At 44.2% G+C, this 14,473-nt stretch overlaps 1 protein-coding gene across 2 annotated transcripts in view; it reads right to left on the bottom strand.

Annotated features, from left to right (window-relative positions):
• Positions 1-14,473, bottom strand: part of LOC112264983 (oxysterol-binding protein-related protein 10-like) — a 131,078-nt gene that overhangs the window by 27,986 nt on the left and 88,619 nt on the right. For both annotated transcript variants that reach the window (XR_006078622.1, XM_042295740.1), the window contains exons 6-7: positions 12,944-13,169; positions 4,178-4,305 (exon numbers count right to left, since the gene is read on the bottom strand). Coding sequence is in view for 1 of the 2 variants with exons in the window: in XM_042295740.1 (XP_042151674.1) it covers positions 4,178-4,305; positions 12,944-13,169 (354 nt within the window). In the remaining variant the exon portion in view is untranslated. The remainder of the gene's footprint in view (positions 1-4,177; positions 4,306-12,943; positions 13,170-14,473) is intronic.

Genomic DNA, 14,473 nt, shown 5'->3' with positions numbered 1-14,473 from the left:
GATGTTTTGGTCACTTTTGAATGCGGGCGGTGCTTTCACTCTAGTGGTAGCATGAGACGGAGTCTACAACCCACACAAGTGGCTCAGGTAGTGCAGCTCATCCAGGATGGCACATCAATGTGAGCTGTGGCAAGAAGGTTTGCTGTGTCTGTCAGCGTAGTGTCCAGAGCATGGAGGCGCTACCAGGAGACAAACCAGTACATCAGGAGACGTGGAGGAGGCCGTAGGAGGGCAAAAATCCAGCAGCAGGACCGCTACCTCCGCCTTTATGCAAGGAGGAGCAGGAGGAGCACTGCCAGAGCCCTGCAAAATGACCCCAGCAGGCCACAAATGTGCATGTGTCTGCTCAAACGGTTAGAAACGGGTTGTGCTTACAGTCTAACACCGTGCAGGACGTTTGGCATTTGCCAGAGAACACCAAGATTGGCAAATTCGCCACTGGCGCCCTGTGCTCTTCACAGATGAAAGCAGGTTCACACTGAGCACATGTGACTGACATGACAGAGTCTGGAGACGCAGTGGAGAACGTTCTGCTTGCCTGCAACATCCTCCAGCATGACCGGTTTGGCGGTGGGGCAGTCATGGTGTGGGGTGGCATTTCTTTGGGGAGCCGCACAGCCCTCCATGTGCTCGACAGAGGTAGCCTGACTGCCATTAGGTACCGAGATGAGATCCTCAGACCCCTTGTGAGACCATATGCTGGTGCGGTTGGCCCTGGGTTCCTCCTAATGCAAGACAATGCTAGACCTCACGTGGCTGGAGTGTGTCAGCAGTTCCTGCAAGAGGAAGGCATTGATGCTATGGACTGGCCCGCCCGTTCCCCAGACCTGAATCCAATTGAGCACATCTGGGACATCATGTCTTGCTCCATCCACCAACGCCACGTTGCACCACAGACTGTCCAGGAGTTGGCGGATGCTTTAGTCCAGGTCTGGGAGGAGATCCCTCAGGAGACCATCCGCCACCTCATCAGGAGCATGCCCAGGCATTGTAGGGAGGTCATACAGTTACGTGGAGGCCACACACACACTACTGAGCCTCATTTTGACTTGTTTTAAGGACATTACATCAAAGTTGGATCAGCCTGTAGTGTGGTTTTCCACTTTAATTTTGAGTGTGACTCCAAATCCAGACCAAATCAATTCCATTGATAATTTTTGTGTGATTTTGTTGTCAGCACATTCAACTATGTAAAGAAAAAAGTATTTAATAAGAATATTTCATTCATTCAGATCTAGGATGTGTTATTTTAGTGTTCCCTTTATTTTTTTGAGCAGTGTATTTCAAAGCCACCAGGGGGCAGGCTTGACACCAGCTCCTCTAAACTCTACCAAATTCATCCCTGCAGTTCTGACGAGCACATGTACCCCCTGTCAATCACTCTATGCACCACATCCATTAGCCACCTCTATCATCTCAACTCCTGAAAATCACTATAGTTCAATGGCCCCAAAAGTTTTTAAAAAAACAACCATCCACTTGAGATGAATCCTTTCCTCATATCTCTAACTCCTTCTTGACTACTCTCCTTACTAAGGCAGAAGCAGAAGATGGCAGACACTCTGTCTTCCCTGATTGGAGCGAGAATAATGAATCGAGAATATATGAGGGTGTCGGCTATCATTAGAAGATAAAACTGTGTCAAGCTGGACTAATGAGCCTTGGCAATTAGCTTCATCTCCTCTTTGCCCTCTTCCTCGACAGGCCCCTCCAGCTCTAGAACCGTTAATGAAATGTTGGTTTCACACATCAGAACAAAGGGGGGTTGGAGAAGTAGCTAGCCGCTAGTCTCGACACACAGTCTGGGTGAACTATCAGAAAGTTTCAAGTTGTGATTGTTTTTGGTGGACTCTATTGCTGTGACCTATAGACAGACTGGTGATGCAATCTAGTCCAGATACACAGCACAGAAAATCTTGACCAATGAAATCACATGAAATATTTACTGTATATGGCACTCAACAAAGCAAAGTTCCAAAATAACTTTTCAGCATGTAATAGAAAAACCCTCTAACCAGACTCTCTACCTCTTCTCTAACTCTGCCACATAAGCAAAGTTCTGTGACTACTTTGGCATTTTTTGCAATAGTCCACAGAAAGATTTGAAGATGAACCCCCCCCCCCACCACCAAAAAACACTTGTATTGAGTAACTGCCATCGAACAAACACCAATTCCAAGCGCTCACTGGAAATCCTCTATACATCACAGTCATGGGGGATTTGATCATAGGGAAGCCCCTAGCCAAATGGGAGAGAGCCCAGATGAGGCTGGCACCAGCACCACCACACGTAACCATTGATTTATCCTGTCGACACACCAAGTCACCTGACCATATCAAACTTCCACATTGATTTATCTAACACCCTCTGCAAAATGAGACTGTGTGGAAATGATCGACGTAGTTCAATTGTAGGCCTAGTACATACTTTTTTTTTTTTTTTTTTACAATATAACTGCCTTAAGCATGGATCACTGGACTTAGTCTTATTATCAATGTTTGACCTATTACGATGAAAATATACAGGGAATCCATAGAGTAGTAAAAGTCACCACAGACACACATTAAGCGATTTACAGTCCTCGGTCTATTACTAATTACCATACAAAGCCTGTTACATTACGTTTCAATCCTTCTAAATTACAAGTTGGGTTTATAATACCTGTTGTATACCTCATGATGGTATTTGTCTGGATTGCAATTATTCTCAGCACCCATCAAGATCAAAAAGCCACTTAAACCCCCCCCCATTCAACCTCATTGTGTATTCTGATTGAGATTTGTGTACTGACATGGGTGTTGAATTAATCTATCCTCGTGAGCCGCCCGATCCCGTGAGTTGACATGAAAACGCTGCACGGATATAATAGCGCAGCGATAATCAGTCTGGTAATTACGAGGCTAGAATTAATCTGTAATGACAAGCATTTATGACAAAGTAATGTTCTAATTGTAACATTCGACAGGGTTATTATGCCTTAGCATGACAGCCGATGTGTTAGAGGGGACAATCTCCTCATTAATCTTGGTCTCATTCGGAATGTAAAATATCGTTCAACTGGGATGATGGAATAATAATAATGTCAGAATCAAAGTTCAATGTGATTCAAATGAGAGAGCGATTTCTGTGACATTGTAACTCCCCTGTTCTATTAGATATTCATGGGAAGCCCCCCACACACACACACTAACCGGCACTAGCATCACTATTAACATTTTAGAAGTGCATTGAGTTCCTACGCCCCTCTGAGCAACACAGTCACTGCAATGGAATTTCACAACAGAGGAAAAACGCAATCGCATCATCACGAGTCACAACAATAGACAAACACAGTCTGCTTAAACTAATAACACACAAGAGTGTGCAAAGCTGTCATCAAGGCAAAGGGTGGCTACTTTGAAGAATCTCACATATAAAATATAACACTTTAATAGTCTTCACTACTATTCTGGAATGAGTAGGTGTATAGAAACACTGACTGGTACTGTATATATATTACCTCCACTAACCTGTACCCCCTGTGCATAGCCTCATTATTGTTACTTCCTTGTTACGCTTTAATTGTTTCACTTTAGTTTATTTCATCTATATTTCTTTAACTCTTATTTTCTTAAAACCGCATTGTTGGTTAATTAGGGGCTTTGTAAAGTAAGCATTTCACGGTTTTATTCGGCGCATGTGATGAATAGAATTGTATCTTATTAGACTGTATTTCCTCTCCTTGCTCTGACACAGGACATGACTTAGATACGCTGAATTTCTCACTCAAGCGTGAAAGCACCACATGCAAAACAAATGTTGTGTATGACAATATACAGCAAGTGTTATGCTCACAGTGCATTCGTTAAAATGTGCATGCACTTGATCAAGGTATGCATGTTTATGATTGGTTCAAAATGTCTTAATTGATAGGCCCTTATCAGTTGATGCCCTGGGTAATACCTCTGCTACCCTTAGAGCGGGCGCAGATGGAGAGATCTTTGGAAGCAGTCATGTCGTCTCCTCTGTCAAGTTACAATAACCCACCACTTTCGAGATGCTTCTGAAGAACCTGGCCCCTTTAACCGGGGATGAAACACACACGCGTACAGACACCCCAGAGGCTCAATGTGTGAGAGTATACTGCATATGGTGAGTAATTAAGGTAAGAGGTGTGTGTAAAAAATCTCCCCTTACCTCAGCACCATGGGGGCTTCTTTTCCTGAGGGCTGGGGAGGGCTCTGCAGAGCGTAGAGCGGTTGGGCCACCGTTCTTCAGTTGCTCCCCCGTAGGCGAATTTGGTACAGTCCACACAGGAACACCATCTGCAAAGGGATCATTAGAGAGGGTCAGAACCAACTGATTTCAGACCACGTTCAGGGGGGTACACTGACAGCTGGGATCTATGAGCCTTTGGCCAGATCTCAAGCTTCATTGATCCGTATTGATTGACTTACACAGAGTGTAAAAAACATTAAGGACACCTGGTATTGACTGACTTACACTTAGAGTGTACAAAACATTAGGATTTACCTGGTCAGTCTATGATCCCTTATTGATGTCACTTGTTAAATCCACTTCAGTCAGTGTAGATGAAGGGGAGGAGACAGGTTAAAGAAGGATTTTTAAGCCTTGAGACAGTTAAGACCTGGATTGTGTATATGTGCCATTCAGAGGGTGAATGGGCAAGACAACAGGTTTAAGTACCTTTGAACAGAGTATGGTAGGAGGTGCCAGGCGCACCGGTTTGAGTGTGTCAAGAACTATCAATGCTGCTGGGTTTCACACTCAACAGTTTCCCCTGTGTGTATCAAGAATGGTCCACTACCCAAAGGACATCCAGCCAACTTGACACAACTGTGGGAAGCATTGGAGTCTACATGGGCCAGCATCCCTGTGGAATGCATTCAACACCTTGTAGGGTCCATGCCCTGACGAATTGAGGCTGTTCTAAGGGCAAAAGGGGTTACAACTCAATATTAAGGTGTTCCTAATGTGTTGTATACTCAGTGTATATTGACTTACTTATACAGTATATGAATAGAAAAGGTGTATATAGCAGTGAACTATCCTCATCATTCTCTATTTTCTTTGGAAATCAGATAAGCTTTTTGAAACCAAAAAACAACGGAGATAGATATGGAATAGGTATATGAGGGTGATCTAGCTGAACCGATCTGCCACTCAAAGACAAGACAACAGGAAATGTAATCTGAGTGTTTGTGTGAGTATACGGACGGTGAACTTGCGGCTCTGACTTGCAGAATCTAGGAGTCAAAAAGTGGTGTGTGTTCGGAGCTCGAAATGAGAAACCAAAATGTTCTGAAAGAGACTGCAGGACTGGTGAGGAATCATTGTTCCGAGGGTCACCAGTCTAATACTTTTGTTGCTACTATTCTGTCAGAACGTGTTCTTTTGTAACACTATTAAACTGAAGGCCATGACGTTCCTTTGACAAGGTGTTCTGTGTATTTCCATAACCAGTCTAGTTGAAATCTAACAGACAATTTACAGGACTGCTGCCATTGAGGTAATAGAATATGGGAAGGAATGAGGAGAATAGAACAATCACATTCTTCCACTCGGGGGGACGAGAGTGAGCCGTTTCCAAAATGATAGGAAGAATCAAAATGGAGCAATGCATTCTGACAGACATTGGTCAGAAAATGACTGGTCATTTGTAAATGTGTTTGATAAGAACTAGACCTACATACTGTGTGAATACATTTAGGATATGAACAAGTTATGGAAACTGTCAACTGTGAGCAAGATGTCTTTGTGTTGTGTTTGTGCCTATGATGAGGTGATTTATTTTTCTTGCTTGTTATTAAAATACAAGTCACGACTTCCCACATATCAAGGACTAGAAATGGAGAGGGAGGTAATTGTAACCTGTGTATTTAATTTGTTCCCCTTCCCCCTGCATGTCATTCAGTGCCCACCTGTATGTGTATGGCCAAATCTAACATGATCTACCAGCGGCATGGGACCGTTTCAGTTGTTTAACCATTTTGATGAGCACAAATAACCCGACCAAATGAAAGACCATACAAATAGTGTCTGTTGAGATGCTAAGCTGTGCAGTGCCCGCCTTGACACGTGATTGGTCAAGCCACATGACTCCGGTCTATAATTAGTGTACACCCACGCAAGTTCAGCTACTTGTCTAGTAGGATGAGCTGAAACGCAGGCTGCGGCCTACCTAATGCAAGTCCACGCAATCAAGACCCTGTAAGTAGAGCGCTGCTGAGGACCGTTTCCAAATTCCAATCCTCCCCCAGTTGAGATTGGGTTAACTCTAATGCACCTTCGTCTCTCTACTCTCTGGTGTCCATTATTGATGGTCCAGTTGAGCCGAGTCGACTGGCGAGGTGCCCAGGGTGTCAGAATGCTTTGACACTGCCCTCCATGCAGGCTTCTGTTGATCTGGCAGGCAGAGCCCTCAGTACACAGGGCAGCAAACCCCTACCGTAGCTAATGGTATCCTCCATTGAAAAATGCATGCACATAAGAGAGTACTGTATAACAAGTGGCAGCACTGCGGATGACCAGCATATTTTGCATTGCTGAGGTCCCTGCTTTTGTTGCATTTTCTCGACCTATTTATTCTGTAGTTAAAATAAATGTACACGTGTTCAAGGAACAAAGATAAGTCGTGAAGGAACTAATAAAATATCCTTTGTAAGAGCATAAAACATTTGTTACATGTGATGCAATTCGGGCTGGGGGGGGGAAATTATCACTGCAGTTGTCCATTCTTTTGGGGAGAGAAAATACATTTTCTCGTGCCAGGAATTAATCGCTGTGTCCTCCCTATTCAAATCTGGATGGTATCCAGTGGCTGTCACTGAACAGCTGTGAGCTTAGTGATGGTCACACAATGAAGATGATGCACCACCAAAAGCAGAAGAAGCACCTAAAAGAGAGTGTGTCAATGAAAACAGACGTGGGTGTGAACAGGGTTACGCTGCAGGCCAGGAGTGTTGTACAGAAAAATTCATGCACTACAGTATGCTTTTCAAAATGGCTGTGTCTTCCATTTCAGGGCTGGGACCTCAATGCGCCTCATTTGTGCCGCTTTACTGGCTCTAATGAGGACCGCCACAGGAAAAGAAGACCCAGAGTTACCTCTGCTGCAGAGGATAAGTTCATTAGAGTTAAATGCACCTCAGATTGAACGCTTCACAGAGTTCAAGTAGCTGACACATTCTCCCTCCTCCCCACCTCCCATACAAGAAAGAAGTCAAAACACACTCAGCCCTCTCATTCATTTGTGTGAAATGCCACTTGATTTGCCCCTAGTACCATTTGGAGACATGGCACATTTGCTAGTTATTTCACGATGGGGATAAAATAAAACTCTTGGCGAGGCAATTCATTCCTTCATGGATTTTGATCTGCAAAAAGGAAACGCTCCACGTTAAGCATTTGAAATGGGCCGTCAGCAAACTGTGTAGTAGTGGGAGCACGAGAACCAAGCTGTGTAGTAGTGGGAGCACGAGAACCAAGCTGTGTAGTAGTGGGAGCACGAGAACCAGGCTGTGTAGTAGTGGGAGCACGAGAACCAAGCTGTGTAGTAGTGGGAGCACGAGAACCAAGCTGTGTAGTAGTGGGAGCACGAGAACCAGGCTGTGTAGTAGTGGGAGCACGAGAACCAGGCTGTGTAGTAGTGGGAGCACGAGAACCAAAAAAGCAACGAGCAGCCAGTTCCTCCATGACATCACTCAGTAGGCCACCCAATAGAACGTACAGGGTTTCCGGGAAGTTTCACAAAGACCTTTAAAAAGCTCCAGGCATACAGTACCCACAGCGCCAAAGAGATTTCTAAGGGCGTGACCCGCAGGGACCGTGCCAGTCAGCCAATTTGCGTTCCGACCTCGTGCTTGGCGCTTGTCGGGCGCAACAATGTGACCCTGCCCATGCAGTGGCTGTTGCAAGGGTTGGCTCAGGACAGTGTTGAATGGATGTTGCGCGCGCGCGCCCCCCCCCAAACACTCCAATGCCAGTGTGCCACAGTCCTAATCTAATCTGGAATACATCCATGCCAGTGCCACCTTCACCCTAGTGAAGGTCACCCTAGTGAAGGTGGCACCGGGGCACAGCAGGTCCCCCACAAGACAACGCGTTGTGAGCAAGGCAGTGGAAAGAAACTGGTTTGTACTTGCGGCCTGGCGGTCCCACTCCACACCACCCCCTGTCTGACGTACAGGGAAGGGTGACTGTTAGGACATAAATAAGAACACCAGAAGAGAAGACATAAGGAGACAGAGAAACAACCCCCATCCCAACCATCATCCTCATTCCTAGCCAAACCATTACATCTACTTGCACCAGACAGAGGTTGGTTGTTCATAAGTACTGCTCTAGGGCCAGCTCAACCCCAACCTTATGTCAAATATAACCATGTATTTAAAAGCGAAACTGATCCTGAACTAGGAATAAAATGTGAAAAGGTGGAAGGTTTTCTTGAATGTGCGAATCCTAACTTCCAAATGTTCGGTTCGTCTTCCATTGACGTCAAAGCAAAATTTGGCTTTAGTGGAAGGCCAGTTTTATTGCTTCTTTAAATCAGGACAACAGTTTTCAGCTCTGCTAACATAATTGCAAAAGGGTTTTTCTAATGATCAATTAGCCTTTTAAAATTATATTCTTGGATTAGCTAACACAATGTGCCATTGGAACACAGGAGTGATGGTTGCTGATAATGGGCCTCTGTACGCCTATGTAGAAATTCATTTTTTTTATTTTTAAATCTGTCGTAAATAGTCATTTACAACATTAAATGAACATTATGGCAAACAATTAGTATTATATCAAACAATTATTGTGACTCATCCTATATTGTCCATAACGTCTTTTACTCCCTCGCAACAGTTGTGGGATACACAGCCACACACACACACTCATACAGAAAACGTTTGACCTCTGTCATTGCCAACAAAGGGTATATAACAAAGTATTGAGATAAAAGTTTATTGACCAAATACTTATTTTCCACCATAATTTGCAAATAAATTCATTAAAAATCCTACAATGTGATTTTCTGGATTTTTTCTCTCATTTTCTCTGTCATAGTTGAAGTGTACCTATGATAAATTACAGGCCTCTCTCATCTTTTTAAGTGCGAGAACTTGCACAAATGGTGGCTGACTAAATACTTTTTTGCCCCGCTGTACACACACTCACACACACACACACACACACAACCCCTTTCCCCCACAACAACCATAGACTTACAGTGCCTTGCGAAAGTATTCGGCCCCCTTGAACTTTGCGACCTTTTGCCACATTTCAGGCTTCAAACATAAAGATATAAAACTGTATTTTTTTGTGAAGAATCAACAACAAGTGGGACACAATCATGAAGTGGAACGACATTTATTGGATATTTCAAACTTTTTTAACAAAGCAAAAACTGAAAAATTGGGCGTGCAAAATTATTCAGCCCCCTTAAGTTAATACTTTGTAGCGCCACCTTTTGCTGCGATTACAGCTGTAAGTCGCTTGGGGTATGTCTCTATCAGTTTTGCACATCGAGAGACTGACATTTTTTCCCATTCCTCCTTGCAAAACAGCTCGAGCTCAGTGAGGTTGGATGGAGAGCATTTGTGAACAGCAGTTTTCAGTTCTTTCCACAGATTCTCGATTGGATTCAGGTCTGGACTTTGACTTGGCCATTCTAACACCTGGATATGTTTATTTTTGAACCATTCCATTGTAGATTTTGCTTTATGTTTTGGATCATTGTCTTGTTGGAAGATAAATCTCCGTCCCAGTCTCAGGTCTTTTGCAGACTCCAAGGGTTCAAGTTCAAGGGGGCCGAATACTTTCGCAAGGCACTGTAACAGTTGCACCATCCCAGAGCCCAACTCAAGAAAGGTCTTGATTTATGAATACATATACAGTTGCAGCTGTAAAAGGCCTGCAAGACTGAGCAAAAAATGGGCAGAAGTGGGGATATTTGATTAACCATTGCCACGTCCTAGATGATGGAGATAAACCCCCTTCCCCTGAAACACCCACAACACAGTCCCCCGTATTGACCATATTCCCAAGCATCTCAGTGCAGTCAGACCTTTGATTTTGTGTCACCAGGGCTACAATAATATACCCCCTCTCTGAATGTCTGAGTGTGACCCCCTCCCCATGGGTTACTGCAGCTAGTGTTGCCAGTACTGCCACTGCCTGGGTGGGGGCAACCCACAGGAATCCCCACCGGCTAGGTACAAGGTCGTCAAGGTTCTCATTAGCAGCTTTGAGAATTTCCTTGTGTAGTATGCTCTCCCTTTAGGGGGATTTGGCTTTGCATTACCAACCCTGCCAAGCAGGCTCAGGATCTTGAGGGGGCAGTGCTGCTCTAGGTCTCTGACCACATTTCGGCTGCATACAGACCACTTACAGCAGGCCCATAAAACAGCTAGGGACTTCTCCTTAGTATCTGGGTCATTCAGGTGGGTGTCTAGGGTATAGGGTTGTGGACCCTATACCCTAGACATACCCTAAATAAATACATTTGATGTATAAATTTATTTTTAAAATGTAGTTCCCCATGATGGGGCAATAAATAAATGAGATGTATAATTTTTTTTTAAAAATGCTATTCCACCATGATAGGGCAATAAATAAGATGTATAATTCATTATAAAAAGTAAACTAAAATGTAAAATCCAAATAACTTCACAGATCTTCATTGTAAAGGGTTTAAACACTGTTTCCCATGCTTGTTCAATTGAACCATAAACAATTAATGAACATGCACCTGTGGAACGGTCGTTAAGACACTAGCAGCTTACAGACGGTAGGCAATTAAGGTCACGGTTATGAAACCTTAGGACACTAAAGAGGCCTTTCATATTTCTTTTGGTGAAAAACACCAAAAGAAAGATGCCCAGGGTCCCTGCTCATCTGCGTGAGCGTGGGTTAGGCATGCTGCAAGGAGGCATGAGGACTGCAGATGTGGCTAGGGCAAGAAATTGAAATGTCCGTACTGTCAGATGCCTAAGACAATGCTACAGGGAGACAGGACTGACAGCTGATTGTCCTCGCAGTGGCAGACCACATGTAACAACACCTGCACAGGATCGTTACATCCGAACATCACTCCTGCGGGACAGGTACAGGATGGCAACAACAACTGCCGAGTTTCATCAAGAACGCACAATCCCTCCATCAGTGCTCAGACTGTCCGCAATAGCCTGAGAGAGGCTGGACTAAGGGCTTGTAGGCCTGTTGTAAGGCAGGTCCTCACCAGACATCACCGGCAACAACGTCGCCCATGGGCAAAAACCCACCGTCGCTGGACCAGACAGGACTAGCAAAAAGTGCTCTTCACTGAAGAGTCGCGGTTTTGTCTCACCAGGGGTGATGGTCGGCTTTGCGTTTATCGTCGAAGGAATGAGGGTTACACCAAGGCCTGTACTCTGGAGCAGGATCGATTTGGAGGTGGAGGGTCCGTCATGGTCTGGGGTGGTGTGTCACAGCATCATAGGGCTGAGCTTGTTGTCATTGCAGGCAATCTCAACGCTGTGCGTTACAGGGAAGACATCCTCCTCCCTCATGTGGTACCCTTCCTGCAGGCTCATCCTGACATGACCCTCCAGCACGACAATGCCACCAGCCATACTGCTCGTTCTGTGCGTGATTTCCTGCAAGACAGGAATGTCAGTGTTCTGCCATGGCCAGCGAAGAGCCCGGATCGCAATCCCATTGAGCATGTCTGGGACCTGTTGGATCGGAGGGCTAGGGCCATTCCCCCCAGAAATGTCCGGGAATTTGCAGCTGCCTTGGTGGAAGAGGGTAACATCTCACAGCAAGAACTGGTAAATCTGGTGCAGTCCATGCGGAGGAGATGCACTGCAGTACTTAATGCAGCTGACTGTTAATATTAATTTTGAACCCCTCCCCCCTTTGTTCAGGGACACATTATTCAATTTCTGTTAGTCACATGTCTGTGGAACTTGTTCAGTTTGTCTCAGTTGTTGAATCTGGTTATGTTCATACAAATATTTACACATGTTCAGTTTGCTGAAAATAAATGCAGTTGACAATGAGAGGACATTTCTTTTTTTGCAGAGTTTATATCCCTCATCTGCACAAAATTGAAAGCTCTCTCACAACCCCTGCTCACAGACAGACATTGGTTCTGGGATATGCAACCATTTCCTTTCTCATTCACTTAACGCCATACTTATCCAAACACCAAAAAGCACACCACACCATCCATCTCAATACATCCACACATACCGTGCCTTCTATCTGCTGGGTTTTTATCTCTGCCATGTTGAATGTGCTTTTGTGTTCCAATGAGTTATATTTGAAGATAAATAGAAAAGCTATATATATAATATATATACTTTTTTTGTATTATTCAATCCCGTAACAAGGCTAGAATTGTGTTTCATTATGTCTCCTCTATGAGATCTGTGATTTTTAGAATCGCGTGGTCTTTGTGTCTCTGAACGACTGGTTGTCAATATACAGTTTATCAATGACGAGAGCTACTCGTTTCCCTTTCAATTTATTTTTCTTGAAAATTGGATACAGAACTTTGCGCCGTTCAGCAATTTCCTTCGGGAACTGGTCATTCATGCCTATTTTCGTGCCAGCAAATATTTTACCCGGACTTTTAACCATTATTTTATCTTTAAAGAAAGCACATTTGGCAACGATTGGGCGTTCATACCTCTGCGCTCTCTGTCCGAAGCAGTGTACACGTTCGAGTTGCATTTTGTCGATAGCAATCTGATAGAGAGTTCCTCCTTACAGCGCTTCAGATTCTAACTACAGATTCAGGAACTTCTCCTTCTTTCTCTTGGATACCTGTAAGTACCAGATTCTCTCTCATGGATCTAGTTTGATTGCCAAGTAAGGCTTCTCTCAGAACCATGTTCTCCTTTCAGGCCCTTGCAGCTGCTGTCAGGGGCTAAGGGGAGACGGGGTGGGGGATGCCTGTGGCGGACTCACCGGAGGAGGGACCGCAGGTGTGGTTGGGCTGGGAGGCCTGGGGCTGGCTGTGGGTCTGGGTCTGTTGCAGGATGTTCAGGCATTCTCCCAGGCAGCTCATGGTGGCAGCCGACGTGGCTTTGAGGAGCAGGAGGTCCTGGTCCAGGCAGGAAAGGGGTCCTCTCGTGGGGAGGGACTCGATGGACTGGACCAGGTACTTCTGTTGACACTCTGCTTGGCTCATCACCTGAGGGAGGACAGGACAAGGTTAGAGGGTGTGGGGCAATTTCAAATCTGAGTGAGGGTGTTGGAGAAAATAGAAGTAAATACATACATACATACATACACACACACACACACACACACACACACACTTGAAGTCGGAAGCCAAATACATTTAAACTCAGTTTTTCACAATTCCTGACATTTAATCTGAGTAAAAATTCCCTGTCTTAAGTCAGTTAGGATCACCACTTTATTTTAAGAATGTGAAATGTCAGAATAATAGTAGAGAGAATTATTTATTTCCGCTTTTATTTATTTCACACCTCGACTCGTCTGTGACATTGCCTTTGTAACCCCATACACGAGCCAAGGTGAAGTGTGTAGCTCTTGGAGTTTCCATACACTCTTGACTCTATGCTTATTCTCTGTTTTTTAAAGCAGCATCAGTCATTAGACTTGTTCTTCTGATTCAGGAAGAACAGAAGCAGTAAAAACATGATGTTTAAAATGGCGTTTAACATCAGGAGAAAGCACTTCATCTAGCAGGGGGTAAGAGTGTGCCGAGGAAAAATGGGATTTAAAGTGCTGGTGTCAGCAGAAATCAGGTGGTTTTATGCATTTCCAATACCCCATGCAATATTTTGGCAGGTATAATACAATAGTCCCAGCATCACTATTCTGTATGCAGAGTAGATTGCTAGTAGAGAAATAATGACAGCTATTTCATTCAATTCCTCATACCAGAGAGGCAAGGAAATGGATCTGTACTTCCTGTAACTTTGAAATTTGGATAATGACTGAACAACAAGTATTTGCTGTAACTTTGAAACTTGGATAATGACTGAACACCATTGTAAATGACCTTTTGGGATCAGAGTATTCCAATATTTTAGTGATGTTTACTTTGTTTAAAGGGGAAGTTCACAAGATTCCCAACAATTTGTTAAGTTTGGGTGAGTTTTTAGATTTTGGCCCATTCCTCCACTGACAGAGCTGGTCAGTAAACTGAATGTCAAATGGTAATTGATTTATTTCAGGCCATCCCCAGTGGGTCAGAGGTTTACTCAACTAGAATTTTGATAGCATTGCACGTTTAATCTGGGTAAAACGTTTTGGGTAGCAGTTCTGCCCATTCAAATGGGAAACTTGAGGCCTCAGGGCTTTTTCAGTTCTGCCCACAAATGGGATTGAGGTCAGGGCTTTGTGATGGCCACTCCAATACCTTGACTTTGTTGTCCTTAAGCCATTTTGCCACAACTTTGGAAGTATGTTTGGGGTCATTGTCCCTTTGGAAGACCCATTTGAGACCAAGCTTTAACTTCCTGA

The sequence above is a fragment of the Oncorhynchus tshawytscha genome, linkage group LG13 (assembly GCF_018296145.1).
Source record: "Oncorhynchus tshawytscha isolate Ot180627B linkage group LG13, Otsh_v2.0, whole genome shotgun sequence".
Classification (NCBI taxonomy): domain Eukaryota; kingdom Metazoa; phylum Chordata; class Actinopteri; order Salmoniformes; family Salmonidae; genus Oncorhynchus; species Oncorhynchus tshawytscha.
This window is presented reverse-complemented; position numbering and strand designations above follow the sequence as displayed.